At 34.8% G+C, this 22,739-nt stretch overlaps 3 protein-coding genes across 4 annotated transcripts; 2 read left to right on the top strand and 1 right to left on the bottom strand.

Moving 5' to 3' along the window:
• The first annotated feature begins 577 nt into the window (after positions 1-577).
• On the top strand, positions 578-10,272 carry LOC118032700 (uncharacterized). Its single transcript, XM_035037461.2, has 20 exons — positions 578-1,963; positions 2,547-2,750; positions 4,012-4,116; positions 4,228-4,293; positions 4,372-4,536; positions 4,770-4,844; positions 4,936-5,090; positions 5,354-5,489; positions 5,584-5,653; positions 5,751-5,878; positions 5,982-6,038; positions 6,276-6,461; positions 6,550-6,642; positions 7,651-7,736; positions 7,835-7,901; positions 7,981-8,047; positions 8,152-8,288; positions 8,593-8,684; positions 8,800-8,866; positions 9,590-10,272. Exons 1-20 carry the CDS (start codon positions 737-739, stop codon positions 9,749-9,751), a joined length of 3,345 nt encoding a protein of 1,114 aa, XP_034893352.1. The 5' UTR covers positions 578-736; the 3' UTR covers positions 9,752-10,272.
• A 2,903-nt stretch (positions 10,273-13,175) lies between these two features.
• LOC118032702 (ethylene-responsive transcription factor ERN1) lies at positions 13,176-14,885 on the top strand. The gene has a single exon (XM_035037462.2). The coding sequence runs from the start codon at positions 13,813-13,815 to the stop codon at positions 14,674-14,676; it is 864 nt and encodes a 287-aa protein (XP_034893353.1). The 5' UTR covers positions 13,176-13,812; the 3' UTR covers positions 14,677-14,885.
• An 817-nt stretch (positions 14,886-15,702) lies between these two features.
• LOC118032703 (tubulin alpha-6 chain) lies at positions 15,703-18,403 on the bottom strand. 2 transcript variants are annotated; one of them, XM_073407158.1, is made up of 6 exons: positions 18,088-18,403; positions 17,355-17,569; positions 17,087-17,286; positions 16,435-16,943; positions 16,112-16,232; positions 15,703-16,026 (listed from the first exon to the last, which is right to left on the bottom strand). In XM_073407158.1, the coding sequence occupies exons 1-6, from the start codon at positions 18,198-18,200 to the stop codon at positions 15,949-15,951; spliced, it is 1,236 nt and encodes a 411-aa protein (XP_073263259.1). In that variant the 5' UTR covers positions 18,201-18,403; the 3' UTR covers positions 15,703-15,948. The 2 variants fall into 2 exon arrangements, with proteins under 2 accessions (XP_073263259.1, XP_034893354.1); XM_035037463.2 differs by having other exon boundaries at positions 15,703-16,232; positions 18,088-18,401.
• Between the last annotated feature and the right edge of the window lie 4,336 nt (positions 18,404-22,739).

Below are 22,739 nucleotides of genomic sequence, written 5' to 3'. Positions count from 1 at the left end.
AAATAAACTATATATAAATACATGATATAATAAAAAATCCACTATTACACTTTTATATCTCATTATACTTAACAAGGTTATATATCTATTATATTATATTAACAATATTTATATTATATATATAATTATATGTTATAAAATAAACCATGTATAAATATATGATATAATAAAAAAAATTACTATTACACTTTTTGTATCTCATTATCCATGTGGTCAAATATTTATATTTAATGTTACATATATTTTGTAAACTTGAAAAAAAATAAAATATTAATAAATTATTTTTCAATTTGTTTTATATGATATATCAAAATACTAGAAAATATTTTCTAAGTTATTTTTTATAATTTTATCAAATACAAAAATTAATTTAATTTTAAAAATTAACTTTAAAAATAACTAATATTCAGCAAACAAACATATATTTGGAAAAAATAAACCCATTAATCATAACACACAAATTCCAGCTAATCCAATTCCACCCTTCTCTCTTTCTTACTTTGCCCTAATCCCCTCCCCTTCCTTTCACACTCCCCCCTTTCTTATTACCCCCACTTTCCCTCCCCTTTCCTCCTTATTTCCCTCTCCCCCCCAAAAATACCCTAAGAGAGGAAAAAAAAAAAAAAAATCTCTCTCTCTCTCGCTTTCTCACCCCCTCTAATCCCTAAACCCCCCAAAAGAAACCTAGCCACCTCACCACTACCGCCACCACCACAAACCCTAATTCTTCACCACCATGGACGAGTCAACTCAATTCCAGCAATCTCAACTCGCTGCCATCCTCGCCGGCGATCCTTCTCAATTCGAAATCTTAATCTCTTCCCTTATGTCTTCCTCTAATGAAACCCGATCTCAAGCCGAGCTTCTGTTCAACCTCGCCAAACAACACGATCCTAACTCACTCTCTCTCAAACTCGCTCAACTCCTTCAATTCTCTCCTCACCTTGATGCTCGTGCCATGTCAGCCGTCCTCCTCCGTAAACTCCTCACTCGAGACGACTCATACCTCTGGCCGCGCCTCTCGTTACAAACTCAGTCCTCTCTCAAATCGATCCTGCTTGCCTGTCTCCAGCAGGAATCTGTTAAATCGATCACCAAGAAATTGTGCGACACCGTTTCCGAGCTTGCTTCCGGGATTTTGCCTGATAATGGATGGCCAGAGCTTTTGCCGTTTATGTTTCAGTGTGTGACGTCAGATTCTGTTAAGTTGCAAGAATCTGCTTTTTTGATTTTCGCACAGCTGTCGCAGTATATTGGAGAGAGTTTGGTTCCCTATATCAAGGAGCTGCACGGGGTTTTTCTACAGTGTTTGGGATCCAGCACGAACTTCGATGTGAAAATCGCTGCTTTGAATGCTGTGATTAACTTTATCCAGTGTTTGAATAATACGTCTGAGAGGGACCGGTTTCAGGATTTGTTGCCGTCGATGATTAGGACTTTAACGGAGGCGTTGAATAATGGGAATGAGGCGACAGCACAGGAGGCGTTGGAGTTGTTGATTGAATTGGCAGGGGCGGAGCCCAGGTTCTTGCGGAGGCAGCTGGTGGATGTTGTAGGGTCAATGTTGCAGATTGCCGAGGCAGAGGGTTTGGAGGAAGGGACTCGGCATTTGGCTATTGAGTTTGTGATCACGTTGGCGGAAGCTAGGGAGAGGGCACCAGGGATGATGAGAAAGTTACCTCAGTTTATTAGTAGATTGTTTGCGATATTGATGAGCATGTTGCTGGATATTGAGGATGATCCAGCATGGCACAGTGCAGAGAACGAGGATGAAGATGCAGGGGAAACAAGTAATTATAGCATGGGACAAGAGTGTTTGGATAGGTTGGCGATTTCTTTGGGTGGGAATACTATTGTTCCAGTTGCTTCGGAACAATTGCCTGCCTATTTGGCGGCTCCTGAGTGGCAGAAACATCATGCTGCTCTTATTGCATTAGCTCAGATTGCTGAAGGTTGCTCTAAGGTATATAGAAATAACCGACGACTATATTCTCTCTTTTTTTGCGAGTTGTGATTAATGTCTTGATGATATGCTGTTCAAGTTTGGTTATGTATATATGCTTTTGAAGGGTACTCCAAGATACAGGAAATATATTGTTTTTTTGTATAGTTGTAATGCCTAGTTATATAGACAGTTGCTGTGAAGTTATATTTTTAATGTTAACTATTGCATTATGCATTTGATTTTGTCATTTTGGAATGAATTGCATTTACTAATGATGTCCAGGTTTTTTGTTTCTCAGTAATGTGTAGTCATATCGTTAATAATAAGCTGTTTTAAGTTTCATTATGCTATTCTGTAATGCTGTTTGTATGCGTTTGCTTTCTTTATGTCGGAATGTATTGGATGTTGGTGAGAATCACTCAGTTAATGTCACTGAATATTCTGACTATTGTTGTTTCAATCTTCAAAGTCTTGCAGTGATTTGTTGTGGGAAAGTTTGAAATGGAATTGTATTGGTTTGTACCATAACATATCCAGGAATTTTTTTAGAAAGGTTTTGATTTCTCTTGTTATTTATGTTCTTATTGTTTTGCTGATATAGGTAATGCTAAAAAATCTGGAACAAGTAGTTACAATGGTCCTAAATTCATTTTATGATCCACATCCCCGTGTGAGATGGGCAGCTATTAATGCAATTGGGCAGTTGTCCACGGATTTGGGTCCAGATTTGCAAAACCAATACCATCAAAGGGTTTTGCCTGCATTAGCAGCTGCCATGGATGATTTTCAGAATCCTCGAGTGCAGGTTAGCCATGTTCATTGCTTTGTGTTTTTTTAAGTTACCAATTCTAAATTTGGTAGACAATATCTCAATTAGAATATATTTGCTTCATGTGATTTTGATTAAAGCTGATTCTTTGTTAAAGTAGCTCCTGTTGTGATTGATCTTGATCCTTTCAGTTTTGTGAATAGTAACTATATAAAACACTTGCGATAAGCTTCTAATTGTGGACTTATGATCAAGTAAAGCCATGTCACTTTCCAGCACCTATATTGATTGCTTCCTTTCATACATTGCATCTGTTTGTACCAAAACCATTTGACTTGTTTATTGGACTTGAAAGATTTGTTAATAGAATGAGATTTTACCTGTTTATTATCTATTCATCTGATATGATGACTGTCTCAATTGATTAGCAGTAGAGAATACTTGAAATCTCTAAGTTGCCCAAGAATAGCTAATGATGTTAGAAAGTTTTTGATGTCAGCATCTGATTTTGAAATAGAAACATGAAACACCCTCACAATGGTAGAGTAAGAGGGTAACTTTCATGGCCATTTGATTGTTTTGAGCTAGAATGTAAATTGCTTTTTGTGGCCCTAAGTTTTTGCAGTTGAGACATTTTATTTTTATTGCTAGAAGACAGGGGGCTGGTGTTGACTGCTGTAACTGGCATGGATTATATGATTATCTCCTGTTGCATCTATTCTAGCTCACTGCAGTGCTGACTGAATTAAGTCTTTTGTTGGGAATGGGTGGTCTGCATAAAAGAAGTTGTGTCTAAACAATTGTCAGCTATACGAAGCATTTCCCCTGAATCTGTTGGAAAACATTATTGGGTTTGTTGATGTTTTTTCTTTCACCTTTTCTGTTAATTTTGAGGGGATAGAAATCAAGAACAATGTTGATTGTCAATAAATTTCTGTCATGCAGACATGCACACAAAAAGTGTCAGAAATAACAATATGTATCTAACATTGGTTTTAGATTACTTAAATGATGTTATGGCATGCTCTTCAATTTTTTCCCTCTTTTATGCTGGTGTTGGGTTTCTTATATGACGGGATGAGAATTTGGAAAGTGATCACGCAGGGATCACAGCTCATTTCACTTATTTTGGTACCTATTTTCATGTTCGTTCCCACTATCAATATGCATTATTCTATATTATTACTTTTTTTTTTTTGAATGGGTGGGGTTGGTGTTTATTTGGCAGAGATGCAGTCAAAGATTATGCTGTTGTTCTATCCAGTAACTGATTAGTCATCGTATTCTTTTGTGACAGGCACATGCTGCTTCAGCAGTTCTTAACTTCAGTGAGAACTGCACTCCAGAAATTTTGACACCTTACTTAGATGGAGTAGTGAGCAAATTGCTTGTTCTTCTACAGGTATATTCACAAGAGAGTAGGAAACAAAATTTCAAATAATTTTTCTGATTACACTTTTTAGCACAGACACAAATTTCTTATATGTCATTATATGGCATATATGTGGTGCAGAATGGAAAACAAATGGTGCAAGAGGGAGCATTGACTGCTTTGGCATCAGTTGCCGATTCCTCTCAGGTAATGTATAATATCTGCTTGGTTTCTTATTTAGTTTGTCTTATGGAAGATTTGGTCTAACAGTCTCTAGTTTCATAGGAGCACTTCCAAAAATACTATGATGCAGTTATGCCTTACTTGAAGACCATCTTGGTGAATGCAAATGACAAGGCTAACTGCATGCTTCGTGCCAAATCTATGGAGTGCATTAGTCTAGTTGGGATGGCTGTGGGGAAGGATAAGTTCAGGGATGATGCCAAGCAGGTAGGTTTCATTGCATAACACAACTCTTTTTCTTTTTTAAGGAGTGGTTCCTTGAGTTTATCAAGTCTTTCATGGAATACCTTTAAAATGTGGGAGAATTTATCAATGATCTGCCCTTGGTTTCTTTTGACATCCTTATTCTTATCACTATGTACTAAAATACTCACCAATAAATTGAAAAGTGTGGTTCTTATATTTTTGCATGTCTTTTTATCCTTTCTGTTTTTGTCCAGGTTATGGATGTACTTATGTCATTGCAAGGATCTCGGATGGAGTCGGATGATCCAACAATAAGTTACATGCTCCAAGTATACTCTGATCACTAAAAAATGTGCAGAAAATCTTAAAATCATTTTGTTATTTTCTTGTCTCATGATCTTTTATTCTTTGCTGACATAGGCGTGGGCCAGACTTTGCAAATGTTTGGGACAGGATTTTCTTCCTTATATGAGTGTTGTCATGCCACCTTTGCTTCAGTCTGCTCAACTCAAGCCTGATGTAACCATTACATCTGCAGATTCAGATAATGACATTGATGATACTGATGATGAAAGGTGTATATATTTTCCTTGAACCTGATTTCATCAATTTTTTATGTAATTTATTGGCAGAACTCTCTTTCAAGTTCATTTACCTAGATCAATAGTTCAAGATGCACACATATGTAAGTTACTATATTTATATGACTGTAACAAGGGCACCCACTCCCTCTCTCTCGGACACACGTGCATGATTGCTTGTGATCACATGCATCTAGACACAGATGAACTCATGTTCGGTGTCTTGTGTCTTGCTAAGATGTGTATTTCTGTTACAGTATGGAAACCATCACCCTTGGTGACAAAAGAATAGGGATCAAGACTAGTGTTCTGGAAGAAAAAGCTACTGCTTGTAATATGTTATGTTGCTATGCTGATGAGTTGAAGGAAGGATTCTTTCCATGGATCGATCAGGTTTGTCAGTGAAACATATTAACAACTGTTATATTTTATACTCTTCGTAACTTTCCAGTTCCATGATGCTGATATAATGACATTTTACACACAGGTTGCTCCAACTTTAGTACCTCTTCTTAAATTTTATTTCCATGAAGAGGTTAGGAAAGCAGCTGTTTCAGGTATTGAATTGATAATGTGGATCTCTTTTCCTTTGGTTCCTCGGTCCTTATTTGAAATTCGACAATACTCACTGGAGTCATTTACTTTCTTCTCCAGCCATGCCAGAACTTCTGCGCTCTGCAAAATTAGCTGTAGAGAAAGGACTTGCTCAAGGTCGCAATGAGTCCTATATAAAGCAGCTGTCTGATTATATTATTCCTGCTTTGGTTGAAGCATTGCACAAGGTCACCTGCGTTTCTTTTCTTTTTTCCTGTGTTGGTATAATCTTACTTTTAATTTAATGTCCCTTTGAAGTGATGAAATTCTTGACTATTAAATTGATTGCAGGAACCTGATACTGAGATCTGTGCAAACATGTTGGATGCATTAAATGAATGCTTACAGGTTTGTTGTATTCCTTAATGAACTTATTTATGTCAATTTCTCTGCTTTCCCACTGTGTTTTGTGTTTGTAATTCATCCTGCATCAAATTCTGGATAAAAGTTGGAATTCATCTTCCATGTGAAGAGAAAACTAGGAATTGATTTTTTTTCTTGGAATCATGTGTTCTTTCCCAATCTGTGCTGCAATCAATGTGAAATCCCTGAATGTGTTTTGCAATCTTCTGTTTCTTCTTTCAGATATCTGGGACATTTGTTGATGAAAACCAAGTGCGATCCATTGTGGATGAGATAAAACTGGTCATCACTGCCAGCTCCAGTCGAAAAAGAGAGAGAGCGGATAGAGCCAAAGCTGAAGACTTTGATGCGGAGGAGAGCGAGTTGATCAAGGAGGAAAATGAGCAAGAGGAGGATGTTTTTGACCAAGTCAGTATATATCACAATAACATGGATTGATTTCTTCTTCATAAACTTTGAAGTTCATGTTCCTTAGTTGTATAATTTCTGGTTTCAGGTCGGTGAAATCTTGGGAACTCTGATTAAAACATTCAAAGCCTCTTTCTTGCCTTTATTTGAGGAACTATCATCCTACCTGACTCCTATGTGGGTAAGTATTCATCCACGATTACAAATCTTTTCTGAGCTTTGTTGCCTTGAGGAATCTTATATTTACTATTATATTTTCTCATTGTTTTTTTCAATGAGAAGGTTGATTGTGTGTTAGTAGCTCCTGATACTGGATTTTTTTTAGTTTCCGTGTTACCTATTTGATTTTTGTATATCATTAAGTTTTTATTGCCGTTGTACTTAATTTTTGTTTCAGTCATCTTAATGGATGATACAGTATAACTTCTCTTTTGGTTCGTTTTGATGTGTTAATGTTGCCTGAATGCTATCAAATTTCTGGTATCTGAGTTCTGTTTGAGCTCCTATCTTAAATGTGTTGTTTACATTGCTCTTATGCAAGGCTGTAACTGGTGTTAACATGGATTTGTTGGTTTAAATATTTATTTCCAACAACTATAGTTTAGAAAATATAGAAAGGCTAATTTTATGTAGATAATATTTTTGCATTCCATTTAGGGATTGGAATGGTCTTGTTTATTTGCAAATATGCCAGTTATGGTGGCCACTGTAGCTGTTTAATGGATGATAATGGGGTAGAGAAATGCTCTAATAAATTGGCTTTAACTTTTTTGTATTTCATGGTGTAAATCGCTGACTATTTACGTGTCTAAAACTAATTGTTACTAATTAACATCCACACTGCATGATTTAAGGTGGCATGAACTTGTTGAAATCTGTGCATATAAATGATTTTGACATTTCCATTTCTCATTAGCATACATTCTAAAGATAGTTGCTTTCTCTTGGTGTATGCTAAATTGTTTCCATCCCTATGAGCAAATGTTTTTATCAAAGAGCACCAGGGTTGCGACCAATATTCAGAAATAGAATTTCTCATTTGTGAGAAAGAGTGGACAAGATCTTCAACTAAAAAGTTCAATGCACTGAAAGCACAATTTTCATCCTTAGCCATTGATTGACAACAATGCTATGAATAATTTTGCTAGTTTTATTCGTGTTATTTGCCTGACAAGTTTTGTGAATGCAGGGCAAGGATAAGACTGCTGAAGAGAGAAGGATTGCAATTTGCATTTTTGATGATGTTGCAGAGCAGTGTCGTGAGGCAGCTCTTAAGTAAGCTTCTAGAGAACACACACAAACACATTCTTACAAACTGGTTTTCATTATCTAGAGCCATTGTTTGATGCTACTGTTACAATGTGGATGGACAGATATTATGACACATATCTTCCTTTCTTACTGGAGGCATGCAACGATGAAAACCCAGATGTTCGGCAGGTCTGCACTATTTATGCTCTGGTAGTTGTTTGACTCAATTTTGCAATATTCCCATCCAAGTTGTGTGTTTATTTTTCAGGCAGCTGTATATGGACTCGGTGTTTGTGCAGAATTTGGTGGGTCCGTGTTTAAATCTTTAGTTGGAGGTAATTTTTGTCTGTGTCCTAAAGGAGTTGATTTTTTATTCTAGTGGGAGTAAAAGCATTGATTTTTTTTGTACTTGCAAGTAACATTTATTAGTTCTTTCCAGAGGCTCTATCAAGACTTAATGTTGTCATAAGGCATCCTAATGCTAAGCAACCAGACAATGTCATGGCATATGATAATGCTGTTTCTGCTTTAGGGAAAATTTGCCAGTTTCATCGTGACAGTATTGATTCAGCTCAGGTATTTGATCTCTGTCTGTCTTTAAGTATATTGCATTGTTCAAGCCTATTCCCATTCTTTTATTCGTGATGAGCTTCTGAGGGTGCTGTATGCTTTCTAGTAGAAAGTGAAGGATAGTCTGCACCTGGAAATTGTCTTTTCAAAGAGAGCTCACTAAAAAATTTATGGTTGCTTCTTGTAGGTGTAGGTCTCATTTTTATGAATTATTAAAAATAAGTGTAGAGGTTTTCCATGATTTTATTTGCTACTGAGTTTAGTGTTTCTTTCAGCATTCTTGTTGGTTGACACTTGTCTTGTTTGGCAGGTTGTTCCTGCATGGTTAAACTGTTTGCCAATAACAGGCGATTTGATTGAGGCAAAAGTTGTTCACGAACAACTTTGTTCAATGGTGGAGAGGTAAGGAGTAGCATCCTCCTCATTTCTCGTTTTGGTTTACTCAAACTTTAGTATGCCTTGCTTTGACCAATTACCATCCATTAATAATGAACTTGTACCTATCATTCATTTACAGGTCAGACATTGAACTTTTGGGACCCAACAATCAATATCTTCCTAAGATTGTTTCAGTATTTGCTGAGGTTAGTTTATAAATTATGCTTTCACCTAACTTACAACTCGAATTTCTAATATTTTGTTTTGAACTCGTTTTTATTACTCAAACGTCTAGAATTTTTAGTGCTTGGTTGATCTGATCTAATAGTCAATTTTTTATCCCTTTGACAAGCATCATAATGAAGTGAAACAATGACATGTTAGAACTCCCTCCCAACTTTGCTTCCGACTTAACTTGGGATCTGTATCCTTCCCGAACACCAGTGTCTGACATCTGGCACCATTGACTTTGTGGTTATGTATTTTATTGCAATATAGATGTTTATCCTGAACCAACTCCTGATTACCTATATTGTCATTGATTCAAGTACATGCTATTTAGTAATTGATTCTCTCATCTGTCTCCATACTCCAAGTTAAGTCCTTCCCTTTACCCAGCATGCTAACACTTACAGCTGTGCTTGAGTTTGATATGAACTTAACACACACATTAGATTTTGGTTTATAATTTCCCTTTGATTTTAAAAGGAATTTGTATGGTTAGACAAGCAATGATGGAAACTCAACACATACACCTACAGCTGCTCTTGAAATTTGATATGAACTCAACACATACATTAGATTTTGGTTTTCAAATCTCCCTCTGATTTTAAAAGGAATTTGTATAGTTAGCTGTTCTTGCATGGTAGATGGGGGTTATGTTTGCAATTTTAGTTTTTCTCATGGAGGGAATGCTACTGTTCCTGTAGGTTTTATGTGGTAAGGATCTAGCGACTGAACAAACTCTAAGCCGAATGGTTAATCTGCTGAGACACCTTCAACAAACCCTACCACCAGCTACCTTGGCCTCAACCTTATCACTGTTGCATCCACAACAACAGTTGGCATTGCAATCCATCCTCTCAACATAGCCTCTTGGGCTGGAAGCGATGACTCTGGGGAAGATGCAATCAAACCCCGGTCTGTTGTTGGAATATTATTCATTACCCATTCTTTCGATAAGATGGTATCGGTTCCCATCATTTGTTTTTTGCATGGCGCTCTACAACCACCTGGCGTCAGTTTGATTGAGTGTGAAAGTCACTGCCATTGAATTTTTTTTTTTTTTTTTTGTAGAATGTGTATATGATTTATAAGTACTATTTTATACTGCATCCATCAAGATCGAGTCAAGGAGGAAAAAGAAAAACAAAAGAGTGTAGGTAATGTTTTTGTTTGCCTGTTTTTCTTTTCTTTTTTTGTTGGTTGGTGCGTCCGTCCAGTCTGAGGGTTGTCAGAGGCAATTCTTGTCACAGTTTTGTCCCCCATTGTGATGATATTTCTGGGTTTCATACAAATAACATCTGAGATTTTGATCAGTTGTATGCACTGAAATTTTGAAATGGTGATTCTTTCATTATAATTGCAATATTGGATTTACTGTTTTAAGTTCTTTCAAGTCTTGATACTACACTCTACTCAATGAGATCTCGTGCTGGAAGACTGCTAAAGTAAGTTACTAGTAGATCTTACACCCTTTTTTTAATTAGCTCATGATAGATACCGTGCATGGCCGAGCAGTGCCTCTCTTTTTTTTCCTTTTTTACCATTTCTCTCTAACATAGTTATGAAACCCACTTTGAGAGTTCACTCAGCCGTTGACTTGATCCTGAGTTTTATGGATTAATTTAGATTAATTGAAAAAAATTAAAAAAAAATTAAAGTTTCAAGTTTTTATATAAAAAAATTAAGAAATAATTTATATAAATATAGGCTATACTTGTAATTATTTTATTTTACATTAAAAATATATTATGTTAAATTTTTTAATTTTAAATTGAATTATCGAAACCAAAATTTTTTTTATTTTATATTAAAAAGTATGAGTTTTTTTGTTTAAAAACATAGAATATATATACTAATAGGGTTTAAATTTTATATTAAAAAAATATAATTTTTTTCTTGAAAATATCTATACAAATGGATTTTAAATTCAACATTTAAAAAAAAACAGGTCTTACCTGATCCCCGATCACCCGAGTCATTAATTAAGCTGTAAAGTTAACTGAATTTATTCGGGTCGTTGCAATAACTGGTTTTTTAATAAATTCAGCCAGTCCGGATACTATGCTCTCGTGTATTACTTTTTTGAAAGTGGAAACTTCGGAACCTCGACTGTACTTCGTGTTTGTGGCAAAAGAAGAATTCTCATGTCTGCCCTTTTGGTTTTTTTTTTTTGCCAGACAAAGTTATAAGTTATTATTATTATTATATTCAAAAGAATTATTTAGTATACCGAGAATTGTACTATTTTCTCTCATAAGAATATAGATTTATAATTTATTTTCAAAGGGAATCTCTTAAAAAAAAAAAAAAAACTAAAAGGACCCAGTTAATTAGTTTAGCATGAGGAGAATTATTGTGGATTTGAACAGTAATAATGATTGTCTTTAATTATTCTTAACAATTGGCTTGATATTGAGAGTAAAATTGTATTTTTTATGAAATTGAAATGTTATATGACAAATGATTGGGGTAAGGTTGTTGTTCTATGTACTGTAAGTGCAGTAAAAATATTATATTGCCCAGGGCTCAAAAAATTAGCCTTCGTTTTAGAGGTTTTCACGTCTTTGCAGATTTATTTGTATAGTTAAATAATGTTTGTACCTTTCATGTTTAAAAAATATTGAAAGGTTGTTTTTTTGTACATTTTATGTATAGTAAAATTTCATAATTGCTCTTTGATTTTGAAAAATTAAAGGCTGTCTGGGGAGGGTATTTTTTAATTTGCATTAATTTTTTTTCATAATATTTATCTGCTGCTTTTTTAGTAATTAGTGTTATTATAATATTAAAAATCAATAAAATAAACCTATACGTGCCACACGTTTAGGCACATCATTATGGTGGCGTGTGAGGGCACATTCAGTAGCTAAAAAAAGCTGATCTCCTACTCACTTAACATAAAAGGTGGCAGCATATATTTTAGGGTGACGTGTTTTGTTATTTAAGCAATAATTAGTTTTTGCCTTTTTTTTTTTTCTCTCTTCTAATCTTTGGTATACATGAAGAGCTTTAACAAATACAATTGTGTTATTGAATTTATATTTTATTTTGGATTTGATCTTGATTGTTATTTTTTTTATTTTGTCCTGAAAGTTTAATTTAATTTTATTTGGTTCTTAATTTTGGTCCGCATTGTCTTATTGCTTTTTTTTTTATTATTCTTTTTTTTTTGTTTTGTTTTTCAATTTTGTCCCTAATTAGTTTCTTTGAATTATTTTTGTGTATTTTTTAGTCCTTATTGTTTTAATTTTAATTATTTTAAATTTTTAATGGTTTGAATTTTTTTTAATGCATGTCATTTAAGTATCGAACCTTTAGCATGTTTTATTAAATATTATTTTAAAAAAAATGTACATGTCAGCATGTGATGGGTTATCTCAAGTGTGAGGTGGTAAAGTTAACTCGGATTAGCTTGTATTTTCTTACTAAGTTTTTTTTATTTAACTTTGATTATTTTCACTAGGTGCTTCTTTTGAAAGTTTGATTTTTTTTTTGTAGATTTTTTATGGGGTTTTCCTTTTCAATTTCATCGTTTTGCATGAAATAACTTTTTCTTGATCTTTTTTTTTTTCTATTTGGTTATTACGAGTTAAGAAAATTAACTCAAGTTAACTCGAGTTTTTTTTGTTGAACTTTGTTTTTTTTTTTTTTTGCTAGGTACTTCTTTTGAAAAAAAAATTATGTCAATTTTATATCACGGGTTGTGAGTTTATCAAGGTATTTTGAGTTGACTTGGATTCGCTTATTCAACATTATATTTTTTGAGTTTTTTTCATCTTTGATATTATTTTATTAAGTCTTGAAATTTATATTTTTTTTTATGAGTTATTTTAATTTTATATTATAAGTCATGTTTTAATAAATTTAACTTGATTTATCTTGAATTATCATCATTTAAATATTATTTTCTCGTGTTGAGAAAATTTACACCAACCCGCGGATATCACGAGCCACCTACAGTGTTTTCATAAAAGAGTAGTAATTTATCATGTGTAGAAAGAAAGGAAGGGAGACAAAACTCTGCAGAGTGTATGGAGTCGCTTACTACACAAAATTTGTTCCTTTTGTTTTGAGAATTAACAAACACAACTTTGAACCGTACCTGACTGGGACAATGTCTACTCTGCAAATTACAATTTTTTTGGCACTTTGCTGATGTTTTATTAGATGTTTTTGAGTGATGGTATGCATCAATTGTCAATAATAACCTTCACTAATATCCCAATGATACCATCAAACCTTTAACTGTAAGCCATGCTTGTAAAACCGGATTCGGTTTTGGTCCTGGACTCTTTAGGTTATATATTGTCTAATACCATCTCTAGTTATGTTGTGGGCTTGAAGGAAAGTGGGTGGTGGTCACTGCTGTCTTGTCTCTGCGATGACTGTAGGTGGGCAAAGGAGTGGCAGCACTTGCGGCAATCACTGGGAGACCATTGCATTTCACGAGCTCCTCTCGTCACTGGTTTGTTTGATAATGCGAGTGAAGATTCCTCCGAGGAGAGGCAAAATCAGATGCCACCAAAATCTGGGATGGAAGGGCCCAATCATGTTCTTTGAAGGCTAGGGCTCCAGGTGTCTTGCCTTGGTGCCTTGCACGATTCTTGCTTTGTTTTTTCGTTGACCAGATGAAGGAGAGGACAGCAACTTGAACCTTGAACCAATAAGAAAATGCTGACTATTGTTTCTCAGGTGTTCTCTTCTAGATACTAGACATGGCTTGCATGTCCCTAGGAGATGTGTTGACAAGCGGGTCTTAACTTCAACTTTGATATCTGAGTCATGCTTAAAACAGAACAAATTCAATGGAAAATGCTGGCAAGTAAAAAAGACGAGACACCCACTAAGATTAAACCACTCCTTTTCTCTGTATAAATCCACCATCTCTCTAGTTTTTCTCACCCACTCCTCTCCCAACACTTGCAAAATGGAATACCATCAATTCCAAAAGCAGCCAGGAGGAGTCTCACACAGCAAATTGAAGGAGAGATGCTTAACGAACACCTCCAAGAACAAGTTTGTTGGAGTTAGACAAAGGCCTTCAGGAAAATGGGTGGCAGAGATCAAAGACACCACACAGTCACAGAAGATCAGAATGTGGCTTGGGACCTTTGAGACAGCTGAAGAAGCTGCGCGAGCTTATGATGAAGCTGCCTGTCTTCTTCGTGGTTCGAATACTCGAACCAACTTTAACACTCATGTCCCCTCCAACTCTCCCGTTTCTATGAAAATTAGAAACCTTCTCAAACACAAAAAGAGTTTGAAACAGAACTCTTCCGCGACTTCCACCACAAAATCTACCATTAAAACCAGCACTATAGTTAGCAGTAAGAGTAGTTTCAATAGTAGCATTAATAGTTTTCTACCTAATGATAGCAACATTGATAGTTTTTCATCATCCATCGATAACCATAGTAGTTATTTTAATGGCATCAAACAAGAAAACCTAGTGTTTGATAATGCATATAGGCCAGACTTGAGTGGCTGCTGCATTGGAGGGCTTGAACCGGTTACATCCCAATTCCATCCCTCGTGCTCACTCCCGTCTGGGTTTGATCCTCAACTTCAATTTGTTCAAGACGGAACGTGGCTGCCGAAGAATGTTGGTTTGTTGTCTGATACATCATCTGGTCCAGAGTTAGCCGAATTCGAACGCATGAAGGTGGAAAGGCAGATATCAGCATCATTATATGCCATGAATGGAGGGAATGAGTACTTTGAGAATGCTAATGATTCAAGTGATGCTCTCTGGGATCTCCCTGCACTCTGCCAATTGTTCTGTTCTAGTTGATTCTCCCAATTTCATGAATGGAGGCAGCAGCTATGTTTTGATAACAAATATTATTTGAGTTTTGATTCATTCAACGATGAATGTTATCCTTTGTTATTACAAGGCATTGACACAGCTTTTCATACAATTAGTGTCGTGCATTTCTCACCATCTTCTTCTCATTTCTCCCAACAATTTGTTCACGCTAGGGTTTTAGGAAACCTAGGTTCGAGTCAGAGATTGGAAATTCTTTCAGCCTGCCTTGCCTGCTGTACATTTTGCTTTTCTATCAAGTCTAAACCTCGTAATGATTAAAATTCAAGTGCTTACATTCTTTTCGGATCAAGAGGGAAAAAAAAAAAAAAAAAAACCTACTTGCACAACATAGATAACACCTTACAGCGAGCTGTGGTTTTATCGAAGTTTTATGTGGCTGTCAGTTCTTCATATATTTGAGCACTTGTTCAATGCTTCCAGAACGTCTAGCGAGACCCAATAAGCAAATTTATTCACTTAACAAGCAAACGGGAGCTAGGCATTCAGCAATCACAGATGGCCTGTACTTTCACACCCTTCCTTTCGAAGGGATGTTGCAGCAGGCATGGACAATGGGAAAGTATACTTGTCAAATCTGGTCCATGATTTGATCCGATTTAAGACATGTTACTGAAACTGCAATTAATTCAGGTTTTTTTTTTGTTTTTTTTTAATGAAACATGGTTTTAGACAAAAAAAAAAAAAACATTTCCTTAAAATTAACTCAATCACATATCGTTTGGCTGATAAACCACGTCGCAGTTAACTTAGAATATCACTTAACGTTGATTAGATAAATGTATGAACTGATTTGAAAGAAATCAACTAGGTAATTTGATCATGTCAATGTTTAAACTGATTCAAAGAAAGATCCACTAAGTTGATCTGCTAGAACAAATTTAGTAACTGCTTGGAAAAGAACCAACGATTTTATCAGATGCCAATTTGCTTGACATACGGCGGTATCAGAAGAAAAGAGGAGGCAGAAATTCGAGAAGGGAAACATAGAAATGATGAGAAACTTAATTCTGAAATATCAAACTGGAAACAATAAAATACACTTCAAATACGAAGACAGACATAGTCTTGAGTATTTTACAGAAGAAGGATAGTGGTGCGAAAAATCACAAACATAACAACGGCAACGTAAGACGGGCGGGTTGGTGGCCAAACCCTCACACGCTTCACCATTTCCCAGATGAATTCTATTGCAAGTGGCAATAACTTATTGATAATCATCGCCTTCCTCTTCATCATCTACACCTTCAGCACCAACTTCCTCGTAATCCTTCTCAAGGGCAGCCAGATCTTCACGAGCTTCTGAGAATTCCCCTTCTTCCATGCCTTCACCAACATACCAGTGGACAAAAGCCCTCTTGGAGTACATGAGATCAAATTTGTGGTCAATGCGAGAAAACACCTCGGCCACAGCAGTGTTGTTGCTGATCATGCATACAGCACGCTGAACCTTGGCAAGATCACCCCCAGGTACTACAGTAGGTGGCTGATAGTTGATCCCACATTTGAAGCCAGTTGGACACCTGCGGATTACAAGTAAAACAACATTTCAGATTAACGATAAGTTAAGCAGTGGGAAAATGTCAGCTTAAGATTTCATACTATCAGGCATTGAAAAAACAAAAATAGAAGTGGAAAATTCAAGACTATTAGTGAAAATGATGCTTGTGTATCTTTAACACGACCATTCCTTGTTTTTTTTTCCAGTTGTGTGTATTTTCTCACCAGTCAACAAACTGAACAGTCCTTTTGCTTTTGATAGTAGCCACAGCAGCATTGACATCCTTTGGAACAACATCTCCTCGGTACATCAAACAGCAGGCCATGTATTTCCCATGTCTAGGATCACACTTAGCCATCATGCTTGCAGGCTCAAAGACAGCATTTGTGATCTCTGGAATTGACAATTGCTCGTGGTACGCCTTTTCAGCTGATATAACAGGGGCATATGAAGAAAGCATGAAATGGATACGGGGATATGGCACAAGGTTGGTCTGAAACTCTGTAACATCCACGTTTATGGCTCCATCAAACCTTAATGAAGTTGTCAAGGATGATATGGTTTGAGATATCAATCGGTTCAAATTTGTGTATGTTGGTCTTTCAATATCCAAGGATCTTCGACAAATGTCATAAATAGCTTCATTGTCCAAGAGTACTGCCACATCTGTGTGCTCAAGAAGGGAATGAGTAGAGAGTACACTGTTGTAAGGCTCCACAACTGCTGTTGAGACCTGCAACCAAAGAGAGACACATTATAACCGATTTCCATAAGAGTTCCAACCTAGCCATTATTGGAATCATGCTTCCTGTGGCATTCCCTCATAATGTTCGAGAACAAGGAAGCCAAGCTTTCACTTCTTTAAACAGTAAGTACCTGAGGAGAAGGATAAATGGTGAATCCAAGCTTTGACTTCTTTCCATAATCTACAGACAAGCGTTCTAACAACAAAGACCCCAAACCAGACCCCGTTCCACCACCAACAGCATTAAACACCAAAAACCCTTGTAAGCCAGTGCAGTTATCAGCCAACTTCCTCACTCGATCAACACAGAGATCCACAATTTCCTTCCCAACTACAAACCACAACTACATCAGTTTAATCCCGCAACCATTTACAAGGCAAAAGAGTTAATTACTTTACCTGTATAGTGTCCTCTAGCAAAATTATTAGCAGCATCTTCCTTTCCAGACATAAGCTGCTCAGGGTGAAAAAGTTGCCGATAAGTTCCAGTCCTAACTTCGTCAATAACAGTTGGTTCCAAGTCAACAAAAATAGCTCTAGGCACATGTTTTCCAGAGCTTGTCTCACTGAAGAAGGTATTGAATGCATCATGTGCAGCACCCGGTGAAGTGTCACTGCAAAAACACATTAGCTTTTTTTGTTAGCACACCACACCACGACTCCAATCAAGACCACAAGCAGGGCAAAAACACACACAATACTCTAAGTACAACTATGGATGTCTAAAGATTCACCCATTAATCAAAAGACCATAGCTTTCAATGCACCTTCTTAAAGTGTCAAATCATCACAGATTCTTGAGAAAAAATGGTTTATCTACAGATGATATGTGCAAAAAAGTTAGAATCAAAATCTATGAAGACCATCCATGTAATTGTTCAACAAAAGAAAGATGTTTGATCTGGTGATTTCAACACTCAAAATAAACAATCTTGATCCCGTCAAAAAGCATACTTCAATACGCCATTATAAAAAAGCATATATATAAAAACTACCCCACTAAATTTTATTAGCATAAACATACAGAAAAAACAGCAAAAGATCAAAGAAAACAGAAACAAGAATAGAACAGTAAAGAAAGAAAGAGCGAAACTTGATAAACAAAATTGAAAACCCAGAAAAGAAAAGATACCTAGGCATCATTCCATCAGGTTGGATGTCATGTTCAAGACAGTAAAGCTCCCAACAAGCATTGCCGACTTGAATCCCCGCTTGTCCTATGTGAATGCTTATTATTTCTCTCATCTTTTTTCCTTGACTCTAAACACTCACAGTCTCTTCTCCCTCTCTCTCTCTGTTCGGACACTCAAAGTCTCTCTATCTGTGTTTCTTTGACGTTGTTATAGATCGAGAGAAGGATGCAAGATTTTTTCTTGGATCTCAGTCTCTCTCTATCTCTATACAAAGTTGCCTTCCTGGGTAAACTATATTTCCACCTCTATAGATTCAGAACATTTCATTCCGGTTTATGTACTTTAAAAAACATATCGATGATGTTAGTCTCATTGTTTCCAATATGTTTCAATGTAGTCCCTGGTTGCAAATCGCTAATGGAAATCAACAATAAGTCTACCTTCTGAATTTATTTTACGTGTTTCTTTTTGGATTTTAAGAAAGGAAACACTAACTTTACATTATGTACACAGAAAACAAGAACAGTCTATGGTTAATGTTGGAGAATCTAAACAAAGGGTCAAGAATGAAGCATTTTTGAATTTACAGGGACTACAATTATAGCCATCCATTTTTTTTTTCTGTTTATAATTTTTTTACTGGACAGCAAGATTTGAAGTAGACATAAATGAAATTCGATAGAAGATTTGGAATCCGATAAAAAAAAATAAAAATGGTCCCCACCATTTGGCTCCAGCCTTACTTGGGACCTACTTCAAACTTGCTGTCTTATTGACCGTGGATTTTGTTGGGATTAATGGAGAAAATGGGAGATAAGGGAAGTTCCTTGGGGTAATATTGGACATAGGTGGAAAATTGAGGACCGCTTGGGAGGTGGGTGGCATGTGCATTTGCAGATGTTGTGAGCTGGTGTAAAATACCATATATATAAATATTTATTGCTAAGATGTTTGTGACACATTTGACTATTAATAGTGTTTGAAATTGTGATGGTGGTGATTATTTAATGTGCATTTTTATTTAAAAATATATTTTAAATAATTATTATTTGTTTTTTTAAAATTATTTTTAAAATCAATACATCAAAATGATTCGAAAACATAGAAAAAAAATTTAAAATTTTTTAAAAAATATAATTTCAATATTGTTATCAGATATTATCTAAATCAGATCAGCCTATCAAGTGGATCCAAGATCTAGTTTTTTATATAAGACGGAGTAAAAAGAAAAAAACAATTCAAGTTGATTTAAATCTAGTTTTATTTTGCCCTTTTCAAATGAATATCATTTTAAATCATAAAATAATTTTAATTGATTTGAGTTAAGATGAACTGGATTTTAATAACTCTATGGTGTTTCTCTTTTTATATATATATATATATATATAAATTGGAAAAAAAGATCCAATTATATGAAAAATACTTCATGGGGAGAGATCATATATTGATGAATCTATTTTGTTTCCATAGATTAAACATACATGCATTTCATTCAGCCCATTTGAGTGGAAATGACATGCTATTCTTGGTTTTCTTGAACAGAACATAGCCTGGGAATTGTGACCTAGCTCGAGCAAATTGAGATAAATCTTGAGGTTCAAATTTGAAAATCTCAACTGCCGCAGCCTTAATCTTGATTCTTTTCCCTCTAATTAACGTGGAAGTACTCGATCCCTTTTTTATATATTGTCTACTTTCAATATACAATATAACACTCTCTCGGGGATTGACCCAAAACTGCGGTGCCTTTAGTGTAAAATTAGCTTTTTTTAATTGAGCTTTGTGTATAATTCAACATAATTTTAAGATCCGGCCTGATTTAAGATCCGAATTCTAAATTTTAACCAGTCACCGGGTTAAAATCAGGTCAAATTTTATTTTTTAAAAAATTAAAACGACGTTGTTTTAGTAAAAACAACAAAAAATAAATAAAAGTCAACAGGTTTGTAGCCGGGTTTTGACTGGATCGGCGGGTTTCGTCAGGTTTTTTCTTCCCTCATTGTTTCTTCAACCCGGTCTGGTTCCAGCTCCGAGTTGGCCAGATCTCGAGTCGACCTACGGGCCAAACCAGATTTCAAAACTATATAATTGAGTTATATCTAATTATAATTGAGTTATATCTAATTATAATCTCAATCGTAAAAGATAAAACAAACACCCTTATATTTTTTCTTTTTTCACACAAAGAACTCATTTGTTCTCTTAATTCCACTTATTATTGTATAAAACTAAGTTATCGAATTCTACTCGGGTCAGCACTCACTCGGCTCAAAATTAAAGTTATTAGTTTGGTAGATTAATTAAAGCCAATTCAAGACGCAGTTGTTTCAAGATTTTTTAAAAATAAAAATAAAAATAAAATAATATTATTTTAATTTTTATTTAATTAAAATTGAGCCAATTACAATTTAATTTAATTTAAAATTCAATTCAGATGAGATTTCACATCAATTAATCACCGAAATGATCACATGCAAGTCTTGAGATGAAGCTTCGAAGTACAGAGGTGGCTTTGGTTTCTTGCCGGGTGTTGGACCAACAGAGTTGCTTACCACATTTATTAATGCCTTTACTAAGGTGGCCTTCACATGGCTACAATATTCCTTCAAACAGTCCCTTCAAAAATAATTATTGTCTGCTTCCCGTTTAAATTGTTTTTTTTTAAATATTGTTTTTATAAATATATTAAAATAATATATTTTTTATTTTTTAAAATCTATTTTTAATATGAGCATATTAAAATAATATACATAAAAAATTCAATTCTTTTTAAAAACTATCATTTCTGCCGCAACATCAAAGATGCATTTAATCAAGTGTTTTTATCACCTTCTCCTCTCCATCTATTCTCACCTAACTAGTAGCTTGTGCAATAACTCATAGTTAATTACCATTAATAAACACTAGTGCAATATGCATTAATTAAATTACAAGAACATAAAAACTTGAAAATAAGTTTTTTCACTATTAGAATTAATGTCCATTTAAAAAACATATGCGCGCGGTTAAAGTTAGACTTAAAAATAATATTTTTAGTTTAAAAATATAAGTGCGATTGTAGCCGCGCTCGCATTGTCAATTCAAGCCTCAGATTTTTAAAATAAAACTCAACCTCAATTATAAAAATTTAAAATACAGGTTTATCAACCCTCCATCGGAAGGGTAATTTTCACCATAATAATTAATCATTTTTGCACGCTTTACTGAGTTAATATATATAGTAGTAAAGGAAGAGGCTGGCCACCTATGAGAGTTTAGCAAGTTTACAGCGAAAATAGAGAGAATGCTGTTCTTCTCCCACTCCCATTTATATCTAGAACGAGTACAGTCCACGCCAGAGAGTAAATACATGCTTTTAAATTTGTTGTAAATGGAAATTAAATTGGTTTCGACCAGAAAAATGAAAAAAGAAAAAAAAAGACAGCAGGGCATAAAGGTCCCATGAATTTGCTGGCATTAATTAACAACAAGTACAGTACATGGTGGATGAGGACAAACAGAACATGGACATGTATGTAATTTGTCCCCTCTTGCATCCATGTATCATTTGTCTTCACTGTCTAAGTATTATGATTCCCTTTCTTATTTAAATGTATAGATTGTGTTTCTTATGGATACAGATAAAATATACCTCAAAAACCTCTTGCATGCCTTAAAAACACTAATTACATAACTTATCTTAAGAAGACGCCTGACATCCACATGGTACATTTAAAAAATCAAATAATTTTTTTAAATATATCTGGAATGATCATCGCGGGCTTTATTAAAGAGCCCATTCCGCAGACAACAGGCCGGGCCTCCTGGCAACATTCTTCTTGCGTGTTCACTGTTCACCCACATTAAGGCCCAGAGACAGATCCCAGTGCCTGCAAACTGTGATCCTAATTATAGCGTCGAGCTATTCTCTGCTGCTTGAATTTAAAAAAATATATATCTAAATCACAGGAAATTATGTTAATTTTAAAATCTTCTGATATAATGGTTAGAGTTTTAAAATTAAATGATCCCAATATAATTTAATTAACTTGGGATCCAAAAAACATTCTAAATGATCAATATAAAATATAAGTAATTTTAATTTTTTAAAAAGAAGTAAGATTAATGTTTTTTTTTTTTTTTAAATTAAGATGGCACAAATTCTTGATTGGCCTAGGCTTGGGGCTTAAGCCACCAAATCTACAGTCTAAATGATGGATTTCATTGGGTTTATAAAACTTTTTTTTTAAAATTATTTTTTACTTTTATACGATAACAAAATATAAATACTTGTAAAATCAAGTATAAACTAAATAGTAGGATATTTGTTTGAAAGTATAACAATTTTATAAGAAAATATGAAAATTAAAATAAAATTAAATAAATGTTAAAATATGAAGTTAAGAAAGGAATGGTGAAAATAAGATAAAAAAAAATAAAATAAATAATTTTTGAATTGGAGTCTTATATAGCCCTAATATATTGTAAGTTTTATTCAAAACCTTAATAATGCAGAAAAGCTTGATACAGACAACTCTTCGAATCTTCAATCGCAAGCTACTCCATCAACTCGCCTCATCAGCACCTGAAGTTCTTGCTTTGCCAAATGCCTTAATTTGCTCGAAAACAGACTCATTTTGTTGGTCCGACAATATCATCATCATCCTGTTCT

This window comes from Populus alba, chromosome 1, assembly GCF_005239225.2.
Source record: "Populus alba chromosome 1, ASM523922v2, whole genome shotgun sequence".
NCBI lineage: Eukaryota > Viridiplantae > Streptophyta > Magnoliopsida > Malpighiales > Salicaceae > Populus > Populus alba.
The sequence above is the reverse complement of the archived record's forward strand: the minus strand, read 5'-3'. Positions and strand labels throughout refer to the sequence as shown.